Raw genomic sequence first — 26,397 nt, 5'->3', positions numbered from 1 at the left:
ATGAGGGAAACTGGGGAGTAGATACTGAGCTGAGGAAATATTGCTGCGCTGACCTTGGTGCAATTTGTGCCGCGCAAACAAGGTCATCTACGCTCTAGTGGGGCAGTGGAAAACCTTGTTCCCCTTCCCGCTGTAAATTGGCTATATTGTTTCCCATTTTTGCGGGCTAACTGTGGTTCGCTGCAGGAATCACCATTTCATTCTCTACTCCTAACCCCATCCCTCCTCTTCATAACCTAACAGTTGTGCAAGATATGTAAACATTGGTAACAAAATAGCAAAGTAAATCACAGTAGCAATGCCCTCAGTCCTCCCCTACCACCCCCCACCTCCCCCCCCCCCCCCCGATTTCATAAGCACCGTTATCAGTTGTGAGGGCTCGGACTCCTATGGTCCCTTAAGCCTATATTTTATTGAGGGGGGGAGTGCCCTATACAGATTTTATCCTACCTCCCCTCCCGGTTGGTTAATGTTCTGGTATTTATCTGAGGACAAGCAGGCATGATATTCTTACACATGGGTGATGTCATCCACGAACCCGGCACAGGCAGTCAAAAGGTGTAATGTCACTTTAAATCTTTAGGACCGCCCATACCACGCATGTGCTGGTGCCTTCCCACTCGACCTCAACTCGTGGGTAGAAAGCTCAGTAAGAAAGCTAATAAGCTAATTAGGGGAGGTGGGAGAGTTGCAAGGATATATGCCTACTGTCCTCAGAGAATACTTGTTACAGGTGAGTAACTTTGCTGTCTATCCTCTGGGTTATGGACTGCATATTCCAAATTATAAGACTGCGTCCTCTTGGGCTTAAGGTTTGCAAGCACAAAGTCCAATTCAACATAAAAGTGTTTTTGTCACTTAGGAGAGCTTCAGGAATTTCTTGCTTCTCAAGTCACCAGTAAATGTAATTAATTTCTCTAGTGCCAATAAGTTGGAGATTCAGATGACATCCAGTGTTGTAAAATACACTTCCAAGCTACAAGGCACATTTTGTGAAACAAGTGTGTTTCTCTTTTATCTTTACCTCTAAAAGCCTCTGGTTTGTCTAGCAGCAGTTTGTTCATAAAAACATAAAAATAGTCTTACTGGGTCAGACCAATGGTCTATCAAGCCCAGTAGCCCGTTCTCACGGTGGCCAATCCAGGTCACTAGTATCTGGCCAAAACCCAAGGTGTAGCAATATTCCATGCTACCAATAGCAGAGCCACTTCCTCTAGTTATATATCGTATTATAGCTGCCCAAAATTTGTATAACTGAGCAACCCCAAAGAGAGTGATATAGTATTATCCAAGGACAATCAGGCAAGAATAAATGGGATACCCATGTGGGATCCCTACGAGGGTCAAGATAAGAAAATTGGGTCATTAGGGCATAGACAGGGGGTGGGTAAGCAGAGTGGGCAGACTTGATGGGCCGTCATCTTCTATGTTTCTATGTTTCATATTCTCATATATGGGGATGACATCATCCACGGAACCCGGCAAGGACAGTCAAAAAGTGTACTGTCACTTTAAAATGTTAAGACTCTCCATACCTTTACCGACGTTGGTACTGGTGCTATTGCTGCAGGAATAGCTTCAATCGATGTTGCAGCAAGAGTTAGCTGGGATGCTGCAGTCACACTCTGCAAATTCCTACACCACCACTCCCAGCCTCAGCCTAGTCTGAGAACTGTCCACATAGTCCATTGAGGCATTGTTCTTGGACTCCTCGATGTTGAGCATCAACATCAAAGAAGGGAAGATCCCATGCATTCTCTTCCAGGAAGAAAGGCGGGAGAGGGGAAATATGATAGAGACGTTTAAATAAAAAATCTAAGGAAAATGTTATTTGCCAGAGTGGTGGAAGCACCCGCTAAAAACCATTTACTCAAAAGTGGAGAAAAAGCCTCAACCATCAATAATATGCAGACGGCAAACCAATGAGTTTTTAATTGTTATTTTGAATTTTTGTTCTTGTGAGACTTAGTAATTGATCAGTATGGCACAAGCCTGGAATAGTGGTTTCTGGTTTTCAGGCGATCAGTGGGAAACCATTTTGCAAGCACCATCCTTAACATCAGTACTGGGGAATGTAGTGCAAAATTTGAAATGGACGGAGCTCTGGGTTAGATTTAAATGTGTGGCTCAGACGGAAATCCACAGTAGGGCCATGGTTGATTATTGTAAAAAAGAAATCATCCTGCGTGGATTGCAGATGAATAAAGGCCCGAGGTTGTTTACAGATGATAAGAATTTTGTTGAATGTTGGAACAGCATCTTGAATCAATGTTCGTTGGATTTAATGTTATTGGTGATTCAGATTTCTCAAGAAAAACTAAAAGAGGAGGCAGAGATTATTAATAAAGAAATAGAAGTGTTGAAAAATGAGTCGAATTTTCAGCAACAATTTCAGGATTTACAGAATAAAGTGGATAAATTTAAAGAGGAATTGCGGATGAAGAAGTTTAAGAAATTTCAGCGTGACGAGAAAGACTACACAGAGGGATTTGTATATAAATGGGTGAAAACAACGGATGACAGTAATAAAACCAGTAGAGGGATGATTCTTCAGGAAGTGGTGATGACAGTAGTAAAGTTACTGGACTAAAGCCTTTTTTAGGAAGAAGAGGCCAGTTCAAAAAAGGTCTCCGGAAACAGATACCGCAAGGGGGTCCAGTCATGCGGTCAGCCAGAACGGTTCAAATGGAGTGATCAATTTATCTTCTAGAAGGCTATCTGAGCAAGAACTATCCTTGTTAAATAAAGGACTATCTTTCATTCCTCTTAAGAACTTTGACCCTTTTGTTCTGCGCTCAGATCTGGAACATTTTTTCAGATCCCTCCAATTAAAACTATTTTTTTCAGAGATCAATCCACGGGCACATCGTTCAATGGTCCATGAGAAAAGTAAATGGATACCTCCAGGTAATATGGACCCTTTGTTAGTAGGGTTTAAAGCAGGGGTGTCCAACCTGTGGCCCGAGGGCTGCATGCGGCCCCGTGAAATATTTTGTGTGGCCCCGTTCGAGGGCAGTGCAGTGTTTTTCTCTGCTGCCCCTGGGTGTTTACCGTCTTGCCAGCTCCTTCCTCTGTCTTGCTGCAGTGTTTGCGCATTTGTGTGGCCCCCAGAAACATTTTTTTCAGCCAATGCGGCCCAGGGAAGCCAAAAGGTTGGACACCCCTGGTTTAAAGCTTTGGTGTATACGGAGTTGGAGAAGCTAGAAAGGGGGCGTTACCACCAGAAACAGAACTTATCGACTAATGAACAACAGATGCTGATGGAATTACAAAATGACCCTACTATTGTCATACGCAAAGCTGACAAAGGGGGTGCCATTGTAATTTGGGATAAAATTGATTATTTTTGTGAAGCTTACTCTCAACTGAATGATCCGAATGTATATTTGCCATTGGAGGAAGATCCCTTGGAGATAATTTTTTTCAGACATTTTAAATATCGTGAATGTTGGCAAAAAATCTGGCTGTGTACTAAAGCTGAATATAAATTTCTGACATTTCATCGATTTTCAGTTCCGATTACATATTTCCTTCCAAAAGTACATAAGGATCTGTTGCATCCTCCAGGGCGACCGATTGTATCGGCCCGGGGTTCCTTATTGGAGAGAGTGTGCAAGTATGTGGATGTTTTTCTCCAGCCTTTGATGTCAACTATTCCTTCCTTTATATTGGATACCACTGATTTTTTGACGACTTTAGAACACTGTAATCAGGGAGGGAGATCTGTCTTAATGTCCTTATATACATGCATTCCTCAAGATGAAACACTTCAGGTAGTACTGGAAGCATTAGAGGATTGGCCTCGCCCTCATCAGGTCCCGTCTGAGATCTTGGGGTCCTTAACAACCATTGCTATGTCCGAGAACTACTTCATTTTTGACCATAAGTTTTTTTTACTGAATATAGTAGAGGGTGTTTGTTGTCATAGCTTAAAGGGCAAAGAAGTCAAAGTAATACTGTATAACTGCTTCACTGTATAACTTTACTGCTTCATATGAATGAAGCAGTGAAGTAAAGTTAGATAGGACCCTGAAACCATCAGCACAATGTGTGGCGGCGGCAAAGAAAGCAAATAGAATGTTAGACATGATAAAGAAGGGAATCACGAGTAGATCGGAGAAGGTCATAATGCCGCTTTATAGATCAATGGTGAGACCCCACTTGGAATACTGTGTCCAACATTGGTCTCCCAACCTAAAGAAGGATATAAAACTGCTGGAGAGGGTGCAGAGACGAGCAACAAAACTAGTGAAAGGTATGGAGGAAATGGAATACGAGGATCAACTTAAGAGACTGGAATTGTTCTCCCTTGAGAAAAGGAGACTGCGAGGGGATATGATCGAGACCTTCAAAATACTGAAAGGAATCGACAAAATAGAGCAGAAAAAACTATTTACATTGTCCAATTTGACACGGACAAGAGGACACGAAATGAAGCTAAGGGGGGACAAGTTCAAGACTAATATCAGGAAGTTCTGCTTCACTCAGAGAGTGGTTGACACCTGGAATGCTCTCCCAGAGGAGATTATTGCGGAATCAACCGTCCTAGGATTCAAAAGCAAACTAGATGCACATCTCCTTACGAGAGGCATAGAAGGATATGGGTGACTAAAAATTATGCCAGGTGTACACCTGACAGGGCCTCCGCGTGTGCGGATCACCAGACTTGATGGACTGAAGGTTTGATCTGGGGATGGCGCTTCTTATGTTTTTATGGTCCATGTCGGGACCTGCTGACACAGTTGAAAGCTAAGTGGGAACTTCTTTCTCTCTTTTGCCATTGAAAATTAGTTGAGCATTTGAACAGTAAGTTCATTTCAAGCTCTTTTTCAAAATAAGTCATACACAGTGATGGGGAAGTGGGTTTGGCTATAGGAGCTAACGCTTCAAATTTCACAATTCTGAGTGTATGTGAACACTTTACTTACTTTATAAGCCAGATATATATTTTGCTTATTTATATACTGAGAAGTCTTATCCAATTATACATACGTTTTTTTCAACAGAAGTTAGGGATTGCGATGGGGGCATCGTTTGCCCCGTCAATCGTGAATCTATTTATGGCGAAATATGAAAAGAAGTGGATTCATACATCAGGATTTATGACCCACATTCAGTTGTGGAGGAGGTTTATAGATGATATTTTTTTGTTATGTACCTCCACTCGAGAACGTCTGGACATTTTTCTTCATTATCTGAATGGCTGTCATCCGACTATTCAATTTGAGATGAAGAGTGGCCTTTATCTGCCATCATGTTTCTATGTTTCCAGTCTCTTCTCGTCTCAGTGCACACCTTGAGGTTCTCCTCAACGCTTATCTAGACATTCGTCTCATCCTTCTCCTAGACACTCGTCTCAATGTTCTTCCACTAAAAGATCTGACTGGAGGAATATGACTCAGATCTGTCACCATGTTCCTCCAGTACAAAGTACTACAATTTGGGTTGGCATCGGCATTGAAGGTGTTCATGAAATGTTTGGTAGTAGTTACAACTCTCCTCTCCTGCAGGTTTCATGTGTTCCCCTATCTAGATGAGTGGTTAATCAAGGCCTCCTCATCACAACAAGCTCAACAGGTCATCAATTCCACTATTCATCTGTTGTGCAGTAATGTGCTGAAGAGAAGAGACCTTGTGAAAAAAAAAAAAAGGGGAGATATGATAGAAACATTTAAATACCTATGTAATATAAATGTGCATGAGTCGAATCTTTCATTTGAAAGGAAACTGCAATGAGATGAAGTTAAGAGGTGATAGGCTACAGAGTAATCGGAGGAATACTTTTTTACAGAAAGGGTGGTATATGCATGGAACAGTCTCCCGGAAGAAGTGGTGGAAATAGAGACTGTGTCTGAATTCAAGAGGGCCTGGGTTAGGCACGTGGGATCTCTCAGAGAGAGAAAGAGATAATGGTTACTGCAGATGGTCAGACTAGATGGGCCATTTGCCTTTATCTGCCATCATGTTTCTATGTTTCCTGTCACTAAGAGAAACATCTCAACATGACTGGCGGACTGTTTTTCTTTTGCCTGTGCTTGGGCTGGGCTAATACTTGAAGGCTGTGTTACTGCACATAAAGTTTGAGCAATGACAACTTCAGTAACCCATGTATGATCCTCTCCTATTGAGGACATTTATAAGGCAGCAACCTGTACCTCAATTCACCCCTTCACATTTCACTATTGTTTAGAGAATCATTCCAGATGGGATAGTTGGTTCAGCCAAGCAGTTCTACAAACTTTATTTTCTTAAATGCCAACTTATCCTCTATCCCTTTTGGTTTAGCCAGGCTCATGTTAGTTGTCCATAACCCTCTTCTGAGAGGCATGATCCTGGCAGCTTGGGAGCTCCACATGTGAGAATATAATGCCTGCTTGTCCTCAGATAAAGCAAAGTTACTCACCTGTAGCAGGTGTTATCTGAGGAAAGCAGTCATATAGCCTCACAATCTTCCCACTTCCCCTAGTTGGCTTCTTAGCTATCTAACTGAATTGCAGGTCCTGTGAACTGTCATCGGTGGGAAGGCACCAGTATGTGCACATTATGAGCAGTCTTAAAGCTTTAAGTGACACTACACTCTGTCACTGTCTGTGCCGGGTTCCGTGGATGACATCACCCTCACATGTGAGTATATATGCCTGTTGTCCTCAGATAACACCTGTTACAAGTAAGTAACTTTGCTTTATCTTCCCTCCAGTACTTAAGGCAGAGGGGAGACAGCAACCCATCTATTTTGTACAATTGTGTTTAGATGAAATATGCTCTATGTGGTACCCTAAAATAAAATTTTACTTATATAGTTTAATTTATAATTCACATCTTTCAAGCAGCTCAATGAGCAGCTGCGTGGCCAAGATAGTTGCCTACCTTTAGGAAAATTTTTATTTCTACTTTAGGCTTATATATGCCTTTTTCAATAAAAAAGAGAAGTTTCATAGTAGTTTACAACTTGAATAACCAAATGCATTTATTAAATTAAAACATAATACAAGTAACTAGATTTAGCCACTCAGCAGAGAATGATTTGTATTTTGAGAGATTTCATTAGCCAGGTAGTTTTAATTGACCCTTATATTAATCAAGAGTTGTTAGTATGAAGTCATTGTTTCTACTATTCAAACATTAACTTACATTTGAAAGCCAATAATCCATATTGCTGAAAGCAGATAATGAATTAGTTATTTGCTCTTTTATAACAGCTTATTTCGTGGCATAAGATTTAAGTAGTGTAAAATAGAGGTAGAGATCCACACCAGAAAAACACCACTAATAAAAGAGAATTCAGTGTAGACAAGAGACCCCCCCCCCCTTTTTTACAAACTGTGGAAGCGGCTTTTAGCACTGGCTGGTGTGCTGAATGCTCTGCACTGCTCTCAACGCTCATAGAGATCCTATGAGCGTCGGGAGCAGAACAGTCAGCATACTGGCCTGCGGTTTTGTAAAAGGGGGAGAGAATGTGCAAAGGACTTTATTATCTTACAGATGCAAAATGCCCAATGTGGCCATATTTTGAAAATTCTTCATCATGGGAGTGAAAAAAGTTATGCATAGAATTTAATGCAGATTTATTGTAACCTTGATACAAAGTCAGCTATTTGTGGAAGAGTCTTTTTTGAGAACATTTCTTTACTTATTTATTTTTATTTTAGTTATTTATTTATTGCCTATTGTCTAAGCGGTTTACATTCAGGTACCCAGTCTTATTGACAGATTTAGCCTGCCTTTTTAAATACTGACAGTTAGGTTCTATATGTGAACTCAGATTTGTTAGACCCCTGATGGAAGATTTTTTGAAACATAGTCTTATTGAAATCTATAACATAATAAATGTAGACTAGGATGTGTAAAGGACTTTGTGGTGTTGATGAAATTTAAGGACCCTTCATCTTACTGCAATTCTCTATTGTTAAACATTACACAAAAAGAAAAGAAACGCTTACAAATCATACAAAACACTGCCGTTAAGCTTATTTATAAAGGTAAAAAATATGATCATGTCACTCCCTTTCTGATTAAATCTCATTGGCTCCCCATTAATCATCGGATTACCTATAAAATCTTATTATTAACATTCAAAACTCTTGACACTAATGAACCCCAATTTATAAATAAAGTACTTATTCCATATAGTACCTCACGTTCGTTACGATCAAACAACCATAAACTTTTAACGGTTCCCTCTTTAAAAGTTATTGGAACCCGCCGACAAGATATGTTTTCTGTATCAGCACCGCAACTTTGGAATTCATTACTGTTACAGTTAAGAGATGTAAATAACTTAAGTGATTTTAAAAAGAATTTAAAATGTTTTTTATTCAAGGATGCCTTTAACTTATAACTTATAAATTACTTCTGAGCTCTCTCTCGTTCTCTTTCTTCTTCTTTTCCATGCTTTTTTTCTTGAATCTTTTATGTTGATATCATTTTCATTATTGTATAAATTTATTAGCTCATTATATACTTGTTATGTAAATTCTCCCTTTTTTTAAAATTGTATTTATTGTATAAATTGCTAGTTTTATAACATCTTATATGTTATCTCCTATTTTAATATTATGTTTAGTTATATGTTACTTTTATATATTGTAATTCGCTTAGAAACAATTTTAATTAAGCGATTAATCAAATATAAATAAAACTTGAAACTTGATCTTAAAGAAAATTACTGTGTATGATTTGACCATCCCATATATATTTAATATACAGGTTTGTTTCCTACACAGTTTGAATATTTCTGAATGAAATCTTTCTTTTTCTGCTATTTCTTTCCTAGGATGGCATTTTACCTAGAAGAGGTAATGGTTTTCACTAAGCGCTTGCTAGAAGTGATTTCTGGCTGGCTCCCTCGTCATTTTATTGGTGCAATCCTTGTATCTCTTCCAGCCATTGCTGTCTTTTCACACTTCACATCTGAGTTTGAAACCAAAATAAATGTAAGTAACAGTCTGGCTTGATATTTATGTCTCAGAGCTACAAAGATACTAAACATCAACATAATCCCTATATAGTTCTCCTGCCTCTTTTCTTTCTGTGTGTCTCTACTATCCACTTTCCTCTCTCACTCTAAAACTAATGCAATAAAACATGCAAGATTTTGAACAGGGTTAGTCTGGCTTTAGTGCACAGTTTTCTATGCAAAGCCTTGCATTAGATACCAGTAAACATCAAGTTACCAGCTGAATTGGAGAAATTCAACACACAAGTTCCTCAGAATGCCACACCAGATATACGTGTGGTAGCCGTCCTCATAGGAACATAGTAATGTGTGAATATGTTATTTTATAACGTTTCATAACGCTTATAAAGTGCAAGTGCTCCAATAAGTTATATAATGGTCATTTTTTAAGAGTTACTGCAAAGGCAATACTTAGCTTTATGAAACTGGGTCTGCCTCAATCCCCACCGATGCGTTTCATAATTTCATCAGGGTCGGGGATAGGGAGAGCAGAGCAGTTCAAAATCTTAGCAAGATGCTAAATCCTTGTTAAAGATGCCGGGATTTAGCATCTTGCTAAGATTTTGAACTGCTCTGCTCTCCCTATCCCCGACCCTGATGAAATTATGAATCGCGTCGGTGGGGATTGAGGCAGACCCAGTTTCACAAAGCTAAGTATTGCCTTTGCAGTAACTCTTAAAAAATGACCATTATATAACTTATTGGAGCACTTGCACTTTATAAGCGTTATGAAACGTTATAAAATAACATATTCACACATTACTATGTTCCTATGAGGATGGCTACCACACGTATATCTGGTGTGGCATTCTGAGGAACTTGTGTGCTGAATTTCTCCAATTCAGGTGGTAACTTGATGTATCCTGGGATTTCAGGATTGTCTTTCGTGTGCACATTTAGACTTTGAGTTGCATTAGATACCAGCACATCGTGTATTTAAAACCATGGTAATGAGGCTATCAGCTATTCTGCACAGAGGCAAAAGTGTGCTGAAGACTTGAATGCTGAGCACAATGTCTGGGCTTTAACACCAAATCTGAGCAGGCATAGAAGGGTTACCTTGTTCTACTGTAGCATTTATGAAGTCCTTTATACCTGATTCTTCTTTTTGCTGTGAGCATGAAGAACCTGCAATGTGTTTTTCTGACCTCCATGAAGAACACGGGTTAAAAAAAAAAGAACTGAGGGGAAGATGTGCTGGAAGAGCTGGACTGTTCAGAGCAGAGCACACAATTCTGCACTAAGGGTAGTTAGAGCTTGGCACACATCTCTGCAAAAGTGCTCAATTGTGCATAAATGTTGGTATTGTAAAACTTTTATACTCAGAATAGCATTCCAACACATGTGCAGATGTGTGCCAATGCTGTTTTTCCATTCAAACTTGGGTGCAGCTATAGCTACCATTAGAGCAGAATCATGTGTGTATGTGTCTGATGTGCTCTGCAAGCTTAGAATGCAAGTTTTCTAAAGGACATATAAAATGGTTACTGAGAGCAGAGAAGAGGACATTTCTCTGGGTAAGTGAACATTATTTTGCTCTATGCTTGAATAATTTTGGGATAAAAGAAATTGTAGGTTCCTTTATAAAGACAGTTTAAATTTTAAAAGAGCAAACTACTTATTAGCTAATTCCCATAGTATAAAAGCCACTTCCCCGTAGTTTTAAACTTGAATCTTCTGCTAGAGATAGAAACTCAACCATCACAGCTTACAACATTAACAGAAAGCCTAGAGCAGGGTCAAGCTCAATCTTCTTTTCCATCCACCCTCCACAACTTCTGCCAACACCTAGCATTTCTTCACTTACAGTATAGTCATAATTTATAGTCAATTATTCTAATTAGGATAACAGAGTGTTTTATTACAGGTTCTTATTACATTTCATTACTTGCTAAGAATCAAACACTAAACAAAGCACACAGTATAATTTTGAGGCTTTTTATACTAATCTAATATTCCTAGTACCTTAACAAAGTTTAATTAAATAGCTCAATAATACTAAGAGGCAGACAGTAGTCCAGCAGCAAGAGAGGTGCTATCCAGTCTTTTGCACTGAGGGCCAGATTCTCAAAACTTAACCATGCCCTTAACGATGGTCACTAACCCGGTTCCAGCCAGTTTAGCATGCCATTATTTTACTGGCCAATTATCAGTACATCTCACCACGGTCTTTTCCGAGCTTCCTAGCAGACTCTGACTCTAGTATAGGCAGTCCCTGGGTTAAGAACAGGTTCCATTTTTTAAACCATTCTTAACTTGAATTTGTATGTAATTTGGATCTTAGTATTCTTCCTACCTTCTCCACCTCCTTGAGGCTCCTCTTGCATCCCTTCCCATCCATTCCACTGTTCCCTCTCCACCACTACATCCAACATTACTCCCTCTCATCTCTCTCTTCCCCATGCATCTCTACCACTCCTCCCACCATCATGTCCAATAATTCTCTCTCCCTCCCTATGCCCAACAATTCTCCTCTTTCTTCATCTCCCCATGTGCACTGTCTCTTTCCCTCTCACTCAGACACCCAATTCTCCCTTTCTATTCCCTCCTCCACCTCAGCATCTCTTTCTCTCACTCCTTCCATTCTTCCATCCTATGGCCCAAGTTCATGCCACCTCCTTCTTTCCTTCCATCCTTTGTCCAAAGTTTGTGCTCCCTCCCAAGTCCCAATGTGCCTCTCTCCCTCCCTCCCGTGTCCCAACATGCCCCTCTCTCTCCATCCCTCCCTCCATTCTGTGCCCCAAGTATGTGCCTCCCTCCTGTGGATGTTTACCTTCTGGCCAGCTCCTTCCTCTTTCCAGCCGCAGTCATTTTTCTTCACAAAGCCATGGGCAGCAGCTCCTAGGCGCATCCAGCTGTTGAGCCAGAAGCCTTCCCTCTGAATTCAAAGGAGTGGAATGCAAGAGGGAGGCAGGTACTTGGGGCACAAGAATGGAGGGAGTGAGAGAGGGGTGCATTAGGACACGGGAGGGAGGGAGAGGGGCGCATTGGAACACTGAAAGTAGTCCGACATAAGTTGAATGTTCGTAAAACGGAGACTGGCTTTACATAGAGATCATTAATATTAAAATAGTAGCAAAATGGGCTCATTAATATTTAAACGAACACTAGATGATTCTCTATCTTCACCAGGTGATTTTCTAACCTCATTGTGCTACATTTGCAGGCAAAATTTTCCAGCCCAGTCTGAGCTGTCTTAACCTTACTTTTGGTCAGTGCATGAGCGCTGATTGGCTCAGGCACTAACAGGAAAGTAAAGCTTGACAGCTCAGACCCCACCCCCCCAGCAAATAAAATTTAAAAAGACCCCTGATTCCTCCCTCCCTCCTATCTATTCCCCTCTCAGGGCCATTCGATGCCCCCCCTGTTTGTCAGGAGGGATGCCCACTCCCTTCTGCTGCCAGCATTCCCTGCCCCACCAGAAAGCCCCCACACCTTTAAATTGAATGATGACAGGAGGTATGCCTACTCCCTCTTACCACCTCTGACCCCCAAAAGCCCGGACCTTTAAGATGACGGATAGCAGGAGGGATGCCCACTCCTTCCTGTCTGCCAGGGTTCCTCACCCCCCTTTCTCCTGTACCTTTAAGATCAAGGCCAGCAAGAGGGAAGCCTGTTCCCTCCTGCCAGCAGGCCTGCCTCTTCAAAATGGCAGGCCTTCACCTTCCCAGTGCATCCCGAGATGCACCAGGGAGGAGCTCTGATTGGCCCAGGCACCTAAGGACTCTCCCATTTGAGGGGTCTTAGGCTCCTGGGTCAATTGGAGCCTTAGTTCTTTCCCCAGTGCATCCCAGTATGTATTGGCAAAGGGAATTCCCACTACTTTGAAGAGGCGGGCCTGCTGGCTGGAGGGAATAGGCATACCTCCTGCCAACCTTTGTCTTAAAGGTAGGGGTGGGGGCTGTCAGGGGGCAGGGGACCCCAGCAGCAGAAGGGAGTGAGCATCCTTCCTGCCATCCTTCAACTTAAAGGTGCAGGGGGCTATCAGAGGAGGCAGGAGACCTCATCCTTCATCCTAAAGGTGTGGAAGGCAGGGAGTCTTATCAAGGGGTTGTTGGGGGCAGGGTCCCCAGTTGCAGGAGGGAGTAGGCATCCCTTCTGTCCTTAAAGGTACGTAAAATGGGGGGCTGTCAGGAGGGTGGGAGACCCTGGTGGCAGGAGGGAGTTGGCATCCCTCTTGCCGTCCTTCATCTTAAAGGTGCGGGGGGCTGTCGGCTTGTTGGGAGGCTATTGGGGGTGAGAGATCCCGGCACCAGGAGAGAGTGGGCATCCCTCCTTCCAATCCAGGGGGTGGATGGGCAGTGGCAGAGGATGGGAAGTGTCGGCTGGGGGTGGCGGTGGTGGGAGGAATATTTCCCTCTGCTGCTCTCCCTGCTGGTCAATCAACTGAGCCTGTAGGACTCGGGGAGACCTGCGGCTCAGTTGATCGGGGCAGAAAGAGCAGCTTTGACAGGAGGGAGCAGCTGTACCTAGCGGTTACTCTTTTGAATAAGTGCCAGGCACGGTTCTTCCCCCTTTACTGGCGATTCTCCGCACAAAAAGCATGCATATAATTTGCATATAAAATTGCCCATAAAAGTTAAATTGCTTCCACCACAGCCACAACATCAACTCGCTAGATTTTAATGGCGAGTTTTGAGAATCTAGATTTTGTTGAAATCTCTAACTATGCAGCACTATAAATTTGAATTTATAATCATGTTATTCTGAATGTGATTTACTTATTGGAATGTCCTTGCAAGTTATAATACATAGGACAAATCTCCAGGTAATTGAAGACCAGATTTATTGAGCATATATATTGCATTAAGTTGGAGAAATTAATGGAATCTCTGGTAGCTCATTGTAAGGAGCTTCAGCATGAATTTGCATCCTTCTGATGTGTAGTTTTAGAACAACTACAAACTTCAAAAAATCGGGGGGGGAGGGGGGGCATACACCACTGGTTGCACCAGTGTGAACAAAAATGGATCTTTTGATTCAATATGGTATTGCCTGATTGACTCAATTTGGTGTTGGAGTTGAAAGCCTTTTCCAGTGCAACAGGTGAGACATTCTAGACAGCCGTGTAGACAGCTGCAGAAGGAATCCACACCAGATTTTCTACTCTGCCTCTGTTGTACTTCACTGGGCTCTCTAGCTCCACCTTCAATTCTTTCCTTCTGCACGTGTGCCTGTAAGAATGTTTGTTCTGCTCTCCCCATTTTATTATTTTTTTTATTTGATGTAATTTTGTCCCTTTTTCTGGTAATTTGGTGCTTGGAGCAAATTTGAAGCTCTGCCTGCTTGAGAATTCAGACTTTGATCTGTAGCTGACAGGCCGATCCCACTGAGTACTTGTTAGCCAGCCTACTTAGTTTTCTCTGGAGCTCAGGGCCATCCCTGGCATGGTCTCACCAACTGTAAAGCAGGGGTCAAGCGCAGACTAGAGAGCTGAACGGGGACCATGGGAATCCCGCAGGACCCGCGGGGATCCTGCGGGTTCCCCCTTCAGGTCGCAGGGATCCCGCGGGGACGCCCCCTAGGGTCACGGGGATCCCGTGGGGACGCCTCCGAGGGTCACGGGGTTGGATGCGAGGCTCTTCTTCTCCCTACCTGCCCTGCCGCAGCACACAGCCGATCGGAACGGAAGTCTTCCATGATGTCAGCGCTGACATCGGAGGGAGGGCTTAAGCAAAACCCTCCCTCCCTCCGACGTCAGGGCTGACATCGGGAAGACTTCCGTTTCGATCGGCTGTGTGCTGCTATCGGCAGTGGTGTACCAAGGGGGGGCGGGGAGGGCGGTCCACCTCGGGTGCAGCCATAGGGGGGGTGCACAGCCAGCCAGGTCCCCTTACCTTTGTGGCGCTTCCTCCGACCGACCGACAACAGGCCCAGTCCGACAAACCTCCCTGCCCTGTAGCCGCGAATCTAAATTACTTTCTTACAGCAGCTTCAATACTCCAGCTGCTGTAAGAAGGTACTTTAGATTCGCGGCTACAGGGCAGGGAGGTTTGACGGACAGGGCCTGTTCTGTTGTCAGTCGGGCGGGGAAGCGCCAGAAAGGTAAGGGGCAGGGAGGGAGAAAGGGAGGAAAGGTGGAGTGGAGAGGAAAAGACGCTTAAGGTAAAACTGAGGGGGGAGAAGGATGCTGAAAGCACTGGGGAAGACAAAGAGGTGGAGAAGGACGCTGAAAGGACATGGGGGGAGAAGGAGGCTGAAAGGACATGGGGAAGACAGAGGGGGGAGAAAGACGCTGAAAGGACATGGGGAAGACAGAGGGGGGAGAAGGACGCTGAAAGGACATGGGGAAGACGGGGGGGAGAAGGACGCTGAAAGGACATGGGGAAGACGGGGGGAGAAGGACGCTGAAAGGACATGGGGAAGACAGAGGTGGGAGAAGGACACTGAAAGCACATGGGGAAGACAGAAGGGGGAGAAGGACACTGAAAGCACATGGGGAAGACAGAGGGGGGAGAAGGACGCTGACAGGACATGGGGAAGATGAGGGGAGAAGGACGCTGAAAGGAAATGGGGAAGAGAGAGTGGGGAGAAGACGCTGGCAGGGAAGAAGACAGAGATGCCAGACTATGGGGGGAGCGGAGGGAAGAAGATGGGTGCCAGACCAATTTGGAAGGGGGGGAGAAAGGGAGAAGCACAATAAAAGAGCAAATGGAAGACGCAGAGAGAAGAGAGATAGTGGATGGAAGGAATTGAATGAGAACATGAGGAAAGCAGAAACCAGGCAACAAAGGTAGGAAAAAAATTCTATTTCTTTCTTTTTTTTTTTTTTTTAAATTTATAAACATTAGAGGCTCTGGTAGAAACCCGTTTACAAAGTATGTATTCTTCCCAATTAATATTTCCAAATTAATAAAGTCTTTTTGCTTATTTGTAAATGGGTTTCTACCAGAGCCTTTAATTCAGTAGCATAATTAAATGAAATAACTATTTCTGTAGTTTATAGGGACGGGTGGGGACGGAGGTGATTCCTCGCGGGGACGGGTGGGACTTTGGCGGGGACGGGTGGGATTTCTGTCCATGCACAACTCTCTAGCGCAGACTGCTATGCACCCTTAGGGGGCTGGGCGGTGTGTTGCAGGATGCCGGCTATGTTCATGTCTCCACCAGTCCTAGTATGCATCTGGTGGTCTGCAGGGATAGAGGTGTAGTCAGACTGGCAGCCCAAAGATCAGCTTTCCAGAACCATTCCTGAAATTGTGGCAGTGAATTTTCTCATCCAGTTACTGTGAGAGATCTGAGAGCAGGCTACAGCACAGATCCTGTCAGGTCCTGACAACCTGTGAGAGGAATTGGAGTATATTGGAAAAGTGGGGATTTGTGTGTTTCTGACTGTTCCCCCTCCTGAAAAATTCTAAAATTGCCATTTTTAGAGTTTGGGAAGTGTGAGCAATATTGCGATTTTGGTGCAAATTTTTTTATGGCAGCCATGTTGGATTTTTAGCAAATTTGTTTTATTCTAAAGCTCCCTGCTTCTTCAAAACTGTAAATTATACCTAGAAACCTGCTCGGATGATGTCCTTGGGCTCTCCTCATCTGGAATCTTGCCAGGATTGTGCAAATTTAGCATTTTTAGAGCAATCTTGCTCCATATATCATGTGGCACTGCCGGGGTGGGGGCCGCAGCATCCAGCTTAGTCTCTCCCCTACTGTAGCAGGTGACCAAACACTCACCTAGCAACAACGGGACAGATTTTGTGGCTTTCGAAGTTCAGCATGGCTGGTAATTCCATCCATCAGGCTGTGGACCCTTTACAGCCTAAGAAATGCAAATTTTAGTCGCCTTAGGATGACACTAAGCCCCAGGAGCTGGTCATTTTTTCTGAATTTAGGTAATTTCGGTGGTGTGAATCTCAGAACGGGTATTCTCCCCCTGCGCAGTCCAAATCTATCTCCACGGCATCTCTCAGTGGCGTTACTCCTTTGGCCACGTCTTCAATTCAGCCTACCACTGTGCTTGCACTGCCTGACCCTAATCTCGGGGATTCTGATATGGATGACTTGCTTGCTGACCCCTTATTTGCAGGTGCAGCGCTTCCCAGGGCAGGAGATCAAGGACTATGTGCTGGATCTGTGGATCCCTCTGGGAGTTTTGGAGCCTGGGAATGCTCTCAAGGACCTGGGCTTATTTAAGTGTGTGGCTTTGTTGGACCTTATTTCTGAATCTTTGCAGGAGTTCAGTTTGGTCACTCTGCCGGCTCCATTCACTTCTTCCTCCTGGCTTTGTGGTGTCTGCTTGCAATTTGCTACCTTCCTGACACTGGTAACTCCCCCCCCCACAGCAGCGGGAGAGATGCCCACTCCCTCCCACCACCAAAGTCAAGCACCCCCCCCCCATGGCAGCGGGAGAGATACCTGCTCCTTCCCACTACTGAAGTCAAGCACTCTCCCCATGGCAGCGGGAGAGATGCTCCCTCCCTCCCACCACTGAAGTCAAGCACCACACCCCCCATGGCAGTGGGAGAGATGCCCACTCCCACTGCCAACTAACACCCCCGACACCCCTCCCCTGGCAGCGGGAGAGATGCTCACTCACTCCCACCACTGGTCAAGCACTCCCACTGCCCACTCCCACTGCCAAGTAACGCCCCCTCCCCTGGTGGCAGGAGAGATTCTCACTGCCAAGCAACACCCCCCGACAACCCCCTGTGCCTCCAATGACCCCCCGCTCCCTCCCCTTACCTCTTTTATGATGGCTGGCCAGAGGGATGCCTACTCCCTCCGGCCAGTAAGCCCACCTCTTCAAAATAGCGGGCCTTCTCCTCCCCGGTGCATCCTAAGTGGGTGCATTCTGTACTTATCTGGTTAGAATGAATAGGAAGGAAAATTTGGTCTTATCTGCTACTTTCTTTTCCTTGAGTTCAAATAGATCAGTCCAGAGCCCCACCCTGTAGCCATGGAAAAGGAATTATTAATTGATCTGATTTGTTTTCCTATCTGATGTAGTCTGTAGGAAAGAGCTGGAAACTCTTCAATAAGTATAGGTAGGTTTTTTTTTTTTCCTTCATTAGATTAGTCCATCATTGCTTCATTCAAGAATACTGGTGAGGTGTGGCTGCATGGTGTCTCTTCTAGGGAAGAAATGTTGTAGCTTATTTGTCTCTTTCTCTGTCTGCTGGCTGAAGAACATAACCCATGTTTTCTGGACTGGTCTGGTTGGACTCCAGTAGGTAAGACCAAATTTTTTCATAATCTTGAATGAAAAGCTAATGACAATGCTAGATGATAAAAATGCCTGCATAAATCATAAAAAGCACAAATCATTCAATCCAGACCTAAGTAGCTTATATTTCAGCTTCATGATTTGCGTCCCCTTCATTGGGGGTTTGCAGTTGTAAGACTTAAGGTTTTAAATAATTATTTTAGTACACTAACATGAAAGCTAAGAGAAGACAAACAGAGTCAAGCAGGTTTGATGCTCCCATGAATGAGGAGCTTGTTATGTTCAGAATGGTAATTGTGGTATACTAGGATCCTTATATGCTTTGTGTGGTTATGCTGGAGCTCCAGAATCAGAGCTGGGATTCTTTTGTTGTTGTGATGATTCTGAAACAGCAAGGAGATAAGTGCCTTTCACTCATGGGACAGTGATTCTGGTGGAGACATTGACAAATTGAGCATTCGCTGTAGCCAGTACTGAAGTTTTTCTAAGCAGTGAAAGCAGAGTGATGACAAAAGGGTTATATTTATACTTGGCTAATGATGATGCTTTCTCCCACAGTATTAGTGTACTAGAGATAAAGAATGTTGAAGGAGTCCATTTTATGCATCCGTTGTTTTTGCTTTTTTGCAGTATACTATGTTTCTGTGTTCAGCTCTTCTAATCACCATTATCCAGTACTGTAACTTTTGCCAGCTTAGCTCCTGGATGAGATCTTCATTGGCCACCATTGTGGGGATTGTACTCCTCATTCTACTCTACATCCCATGGTGTACTGACAGGTGAGATCTCCTACATATGGCTCATATTGGTTAATTCCTGAACTTTTAACACAAACTTGGGACAATGAAAGTGTGGCTTAGGTATTGCAGATCTTCTCTGCCTCAGAGGATCTCAAATCAGAAAATAATGGTATATATTGAAGAACTAAGGCCAGTACTGGGCAGACTTGCACGGTCTGTGTCCATATATGCCATTTGGTTGAGGATGGGCTGGGGAGGGCTTCAATGGCTGCGATGGTTTAGATGGGCTGGAGTGAGCTTTGATGGAGACTTCAGTAGATGGAACCTAAGCACAGTACCAGGCAGAGCTTTGTGTTCTGGCCCAGAAAGACCTAAGAAGGAAAATTTAAATTAAATCAGTAATTTAAAGAGAGGGTAAGGTTGGGCAGACTGGATGGACCATTCAGGTCTTTATCGGCTGTCATTTACTATGTTACTAAGATAGCAGCCTCTGAAACATGCCTTAACCTAGAAGCATACTACTGAAACTACCTTCCTTTCTCAGCTCAGCTTTAAGTTTTAACATTTTTTAAAATGATGGTTCATTGTTACATCATTCAAAATATCATAACAATAGTACTTTGTCATCCTTAATAATGTGTTACATCAGTGTTTCTCAACTTCTTTAAGCCAAGTGCCCCTAAGCCTAACAAATACCAACCGAGTACCCCACCCAAGCTCCGCCCCCAGACCTGCCCAAGCTCTGTCTCTGACTCCATCCCCATAATAGTACTAACTGTAATACAATTTATTCGATCCATTTTTCATATACTCACAGGGCCGTCCCTCTTATACTCTTATTAATACATAATAGTAACCACAAAATTTTAAAAAACACAAAGCACACTGTATGCAGAGAAAATGTTAATTATCATTTATATTCTTTTTTTTTCAAAGAGGTCAAGGCAGATGACTTTAAAATATGCATTGTCACCTCAGTAACAACTACAGAAAAATAGACAAATGTAGTTAAAAATATAGATAGCAGATATAAATTCTCAAAACTGACACATTTTGATCACTAAATTGAAAATAAAATCATTTTTCCTACCTTTGCTGTCTAGTGATTTCATGAGTCTCTGGTTGCACTTCCTTCTGACTGTATCCAATATTTCTTTCTTTCTGCCTCCTGATTCTTCCTCTCCTCCAGACCTCATTCCATTTTCCTACCAACATCTCTGTCTGTCCCTCCATGAGTCCAACTGTTCTTCCTCTCTCTTCCGCCCCCATTGGCAACATGTCTCCCTCTCTCTCATTCCATCCCTCCTTTCCATCAGTCCAACATCTCTTTCTCTCTGTCTGCTGCACGCTTCCTCTCCTCCAGTCCTCATGCTGTCCTCCAACCAACATCTATCTCTCTCCCTCCATCACTTCAACTTTTTACTATCTGCCCTCTCCCTCTTCCCCTGAGTGTGACATATTTCCTTTCCTCCTTTCTTCCCTTCCCTTCCATCTCTCACTCTGTCTCTCTCCATGAGTCCAACACTTTCTGCCTCCTGCATACTTCCTCTCCTCCAGGCCTCATTCCCTTCCCCAACCAACATCTTTCTCTCTCCCTCCATGAGTCCAACTCTTCTTCCTCTCTCCTCCATCCCTATTGGCAACAAGTCTCTTTCTCTCTCTCTCACTGTCCATCTGTCTTGAGAGATCCAGGCATCACTCCCATCCCCTCTACTGTCACATCCAACATTTCTCCCTCTCTCATCCCCGGACCATGTGCAGCATTTTTCATTTTTCACTACTACCCACCAGCTCCACACCCATTTCTCCTATCACCCCTCTCCAGCACAATGCCACATCTCTCCCTCCATAACTATGTCCAACATACCTCCCCCTTGCATCCCCTTCAATTTGTCCCTCTGGTCCATCTCCACCACCATATCCAACATTTCTCCCTCTCATTCTTCTATTCCCCATGAATCACTACCTCTCTCCTCTCTCTCTATGCCCAATTTTCCTTTCTTCCTTTCCCCATGTACACCACCTCTCATTCACACACTCATGCCCAACAATCCTCCCTTTCTATTTCCTCCTTCTTATGTCCCAAGTTAGTGCCCCTTCCTCCCTTCCTGCTGTGTTGAGTTTGTGCCCCCCTCCCTGCCTTCCAGCCTTTGTCCCAAAATTAAGTTGTACGCCAGGGATCTCTGCCTGCCTACCCGCCCCCGCTGAAGCCGCTGCTGGGGATCCCTCCCTGCCTGCCTGGCCACCAACCTGCACCCCCTCTCCTGAAGCCAACCCAGTTACTTATTGGAACCGCATTCGCTCCCTCCTCCCCCAGTCAACTCTGTGCAGGGACTGTGAGCATGTGGCTGGTCTTCACTCTGACATCAACTCTGACGTCGGAGAGGAGGTTTCCGGGTCAGCTATTTACGTGCAGCGTGTGAGTTGCGTCCCTGCACGGAATTCACTGGGGATGGAGGGAGCGAGTGCAGCTCCATCAAGTAACTGGGTTGGCTTCAGGGAGGGTGCAGGAAGGGAGGGAGGGATCACTGGCAGCAGCTTCAGCGGGGGCAAGCAGGGATCACGGCGACAGCAGCTTCTACTGACAGGCAGGGAATATCCTCTGCAGCGGCCAGGCCACGTACCCCCAACAAGTGGCCTGCGTACCCCTAAGGGTGCATGTACCATGTGTTGAGAAACACTGTTACATCACCCCTCCACCCTTCCCATCCCCCTTTCTCTCTGTACCTCATAACTTTGTTTTAACTTTTTGTTGATAACCTCACAACAATAAACAGGAAACAACCAATAACTGGAGTTTTAAAATAATCTTCTATTTCCATACTAAATATCCTTTCCCCTCCTCCCTCTCCTATTATATACATACAAATAATACTAACACAGAACCCAATATACACTAATAGAAAATTTGTGTACCCTACTTAAAAATTCCTCTACTCCGTCCAATTCCCCACTCCCATATACATATTAGTCCTTTTGATATAATGATTAATAAGCTTCCTTCTGAGAGGGGTTTGTTCCCTCCCCCCAATACTATAACATTTCACAGCTCATTTAACAATAAGCTTCTCCTCATACTTAAATGCTGCAGATAAGGTTCCCACACTTTTAAAAATTGTAATTTCTTTTTTCTTGTGCCTCTGGCATCCCCAGTCTCTCAACAAGCCAACTGATGAAGATGATTCCACCAGTACCAATAACTGGGGGAGTCGTAAGAAGTCCAATACTGCAAGATATATTTTTAGTATGACAGACACTAGATTCCTGAACACTCAGTCAACCTCTTCTTGTGAGAACTCTTGTAGGGAGCTTCATTTATATTCTTTTTGTTCCTCCTCCCTTTCCTCTGGGCTGTCCTTCAACTCTTAGTTGCCTTCCTACAAGCGAGACAGTAGGAGTTTGTCTTTTCTGCTTGTGTTTATTTTTATTTAAATTCTTTTTTTTTTTTTTTTGCTAAGTTTGAAAGCTTTCGGTGCTGCAGAGGATCCCCTTTGTGGGACAGCACTGGCTGCAGGACAGTGCAGACTCTGAGATCGAGAGTCTGCTTCAAAGGGGCACAAGGAGCAGTGAGGGATTTGAACCCACAGCTTCAGGGTGCTGAGGCTGTAGCACTAATCCCTGTGCTACACACTCCCATCACACTGATCATCTAGTTTGATTGTGCTATCATAAATGCTAATATACACAGCATGAGGTAATTTGGATTTAGATGTATGGAATGGACTCCCACTATAGAGATAGTAGAGACAAAAACTTTAAAAGCATTCAAGAAAACTTGGAATGAGTACAGAGGCTGTCTAGATGTGAAGGAGTAATTGAAAAGCCAGAGATATACTAGGTACTATGATATTCAATAAGGAATGAAATTTGGTATAGATGGGCCTTGCACTCCTTGTTTGCTGTCATCATTGTTGTTTCTATTGGAGTTAGTGTCTCCAAATTAGTTAGCTTTGTGCATGCCATGGCAGTAATGAACCTGACTTCTAAGCCAGATATGTGGAGTATGATCTCTCAATCTCTCAAATTTACTGCTAATGCTTGCCATAATACTTGCAAAATACATTGTCTTTTGTAGTTTTGAACATGGCTGTCCCTAGGTTTGCTTCAAGGAAGCATTTCCCTTTTGATAATTTAAAAATTACATTTTCATGGATAGTCAGAGGCAGTGTTCCCTCTAAGCGGGCGGGTGTTGTGAGCAAACTTTTTTCACTGTGAGCTAAAAATATCGGGCGCCAGCAAGTTATGAGCCAAATAAATATGTTGCTTTCTACCACAGAACTTCCTTACGTTTGTATGGAATCTATCCCCTTTCAACTTTAGAGAGTGCCCTCTCGTTCTCCCTGCCTTAGCTACTAAGTCTATTCCCTTCAGTACCTTGAATGTTTCTATCATGTCCCCTCTCAATCTCCTCTGCTCAAGGGAGAAGAGGCCCAGTTTCTCTAATCTTTCGCTGTACGGCAACTCCTCCAGCCCCTTAACCATTTTAGTTGCTCTTCTCTGGATCCTTTCGAGTAGTACCGTGTCCTTCTTAAAGTACCAGTGCTGGACGCAGTACTCCAGGTGAGGGCGTACCATGGCCCGGTACAGCAGCATGATAACCTTCTCTGTCTCTTCAGTCCAGCATCTGCCCCTTCCATTCACTGTCTGTCTTTCCCTGCCATCTCTCCTCCTGCCCCCCCCCACCCCCCAATTTGGTCTAGCATCCATCATCTTCCTTCTGTTCCCCTCATGGTCTGGCATCTCTATCCTTCCCTCCCCCCTGTGGTTTTTAGCATATCTCTCTTCTCATTTCCTCCACTCAGATCTGATCATTCTCTGCTCTCTCTTCCCTTTTCTTCTCTGGTCTTCCTTCTCTATTTTCTGCCTCCATCTAAATTAAATTCTTTCTTACTATTTAGTCCCATTTCCCTCTTTTCACTGTGTCTACACACAGCTTGTCACCCCTTTCCCTCACCCCTCCATTATCTTACTATTTTCTTCCCCCTTTATTTATCTCCTCCTTCCATCCAGTATGTGTTCTTTCCCCACTTCCATTCAGCATCTGCTCTCCCTTCTCAACTGACATCCATCTGCCTTCTGCTCTCTCTCCCTTCTTCTCACTTCCATCATCTGTCCCCTTCTCTCTCTCTCTCATCTCCTCCCTTCCATCATCTGCCCCTTCTCTCTCTCTCTCTCTCTCCCCCCCCCCCCAACTTCCATCATCTGCCCCCCTTCCCCTCACCTTTGTGGGTCACTTTCTTTCCCCTGAGGGTGGCTCATGTCACAGGGGAAGCTTTGGCCGAGCAGAACCGCTTGATTGACAGTGGAACTTACTTGATTGATGTCGATGCTGGGGCCCGTTGCCGTTTGAAGGAAAAAAAAAAAAGGTGGAAAAAAGGAACCTGTAAAGGCGAGAGGAAGGGAAACCTCCAGGACAGCTGCTTTTTGCCCTCCTTCAGCGGCCCAAGAGTTCAGACCAGCAGCGGCAGCTCTGTATGCTTTTAACTTCGGCACAGAGCTGCCCCTAATCAATAGTTTAGCGCGGTTTCATGAGGCAGCCTCGGGGCCTTTGATAGCCGGCCCGCTTCGATGATGCGATGTGGGCCGGCCTAGCAAAGGCCCCGAGGCTGCCTTATGAAACCGCGCTAAACTATTGATTAGGGGCAGCTCTGTGCCGAAGTTAAAAGCATACACAGCTGCCGCTGCTGGTCTGGAGGTGCGGAGACAAGGCAGGAGGCAAACGCGGTGGAAGGCAGGAGTCCCGGCGAAGGCAGGAGTCCCGGCACAGCGACTGCAACAGGAAGTTGCAAGTCAGCTGACGCCGGCCTTTCGTTGCGGCGGGGACCGAATCCTTCGCGGACCGGCAAGATTTTGTTTGCGGACCGGCGGTTGAAGAACTGTGCTCTACACTGTGTGCGCTGTGACGAGAAACTTGTGCGCTGCGAGGTAATATTTTGAGCGCCAGCGCACCCCAGCGCAGCTTAGCGGGAACGCTGTAAAGTTAACATAAGAATTTCTTGAATTTGTCTTTCAGCTCCGTGGAAACTCCACAACTAGACCCAACACTAAATTTCAGGTAAGTATAACATGTTTCACTTTTAGAAGTGCAAGAAACTCTTGTGCTACCACTTTCTGTTGTAAATATGTCATTTAAAATAATCAACAGGGAAAATGAAGGTTCATCTGAGATGTACAATGAACTCTGAGGCCCATATTCTATAAATGATGCCTTAAATTAGGCACCTAACTTAAGTGGCAAAGCCATTTAAAAACGATTTAAAATTGTTTAAAAACATAAATGTAGGCACCTACAAAACCAGCACCTAGATTGCATTTATGGGGGCGCCTTAGAATGCCTAAAGCCGAAGTAGGTACGTAGATGCGATTCACATCAAACATAGGCACTGGAAATGTAGGCCTTGAAAACCCTGACCTACATTTCCAGCGTCTGAGTTTGAGGTTAGCTGCGATTATACAAACAGCATCATTAAGTGATTGACACGCAATTGGTGACCACTGATACTGGCGCCGTTTGTAGAATCGGCCCTGAGTGTGTACAGCCTGCAGGTTTCATTATTGTTATGAAATAGCAAGTGGAAAATAAAGATAAATCTTAAGGTTTGCCAATTGAATTTACTGGTTAAAACCAGAATAGATCTGTGATCTCTTTTAGCCGGTTAATTTACATTGTGTTCTGATCTCTGAAACTGGATCAACTGAATTCAGCAGGCTAGTCTTCCTGCTTCAGTTGATATATCAAGTTAATTACAACTTGATATACCACTTTTTATTGTAAATTTCTTTATTGAATTTTCAATTAACGAACAAAACAATAGAAGGTAAAGTGGGGCCAACCATGTTTGTTCTTCACGGTGGCCTTCACAGTTTCTCCCCCCGATATACCGCTTTAAATACCAAAGCGGTTTACATTGTACAAAATTTTAAAAAACAAAAAAGAAATACTGTAAAACTTTGGTTTGCGAGCATAATTTGTTCCAGAAGCATGCTTGTAATCCAAAGCACTCGTATATCAAAGCAAATTTCCCCATAGAAAATAATGGAAACTCAGACGATTTGTTCCACAACCCAAAAACTTTAATACAAAATACGGTGCGTACTCATATTGCAAGATCTCGGTCATTTAGAACAGTCACTACACTCCCGCAGCATCAAGAGAGAGAAGAACCATCAGCTTAGTTGTGATAATGTGACGCGTGTATACTGTACATACTCGTATTGCAAGACTTTGCTTGTTTAGAACAGTCACTACACTCTTGCAGCTTCAGAGAGAGAAGAACCATCGGCTCAGTTGTGATGGTGTGACGTATGTATACTCTATGTACTCGTATTGAAAGACTTTGCTTGTTCTCTAGTAATCAGCTGAGCCGACGCATCTTTATCTTCTGTACAGGCCACCTTTGCGGATATTTTCTTTCTGTACTCAAGTGGTTGATACTTCTGTTCTCCTCCATGGACAGTTTGCTCTGTTATAGCCTATTTTGTGAGCTGGCTTTTGTTTTCTTGTTATGCTGTTGATTGTACTAACAATAAAAATTATT

General features: G+C 43.8%; 1 protein-coding gene across 4 annotated transcripts in view; it reads left to right on the top strand.

The window, feature by feature from the left end:
- The window catches only part of ADCY9 (adenylate cyclase 9), a 256,639-nt gene that overhangs the window by 207,804 nt on the left and 22,438 nt on the right, over positions 1 to 26,397 (top strand). For all 4 annotated transcript variants that reach the window (XM_033964016.1, XM_033964017.1, XM_033964018.1 and 1 more), the window contains 3 exons: positions 8,774 to 8,933; positions 18,750 to 18,898; positions 24,873 to 24,914. In XM_033964016.1, coding sequence (XP_033819907.1) covers positions 8,774 to 8,933; positions 18,750 to 18,898; positions 24,873 to 24,914 — 351 coding nt within the window. The remainder of the gene's footprint in view (positions 1 to 8,773; positions 8,934 to 18,749; positions 18,899 to 24,872; positions 24,915 to 26,397) is intronic.

This window comes from Geotrypetes seraphini, chromosome 11 (genome assembly GCF_902459505.1).
Source record: "Geotrypetes seraphini chromosome 11, aGeoSer1.1, whole genome shotgun sequence".
NCBI lineage: Eukaryota > Metazoa > Chordata > Amphibia > Gymnophiona > Dermophiidae > Geotrypetes > Geotrypetes seraphini.
The sequence above is the reverse complement of the archived record's forward strand: the minus strand, read 5'-3'. Positions and strand labels throughout refer to the sequence as shown.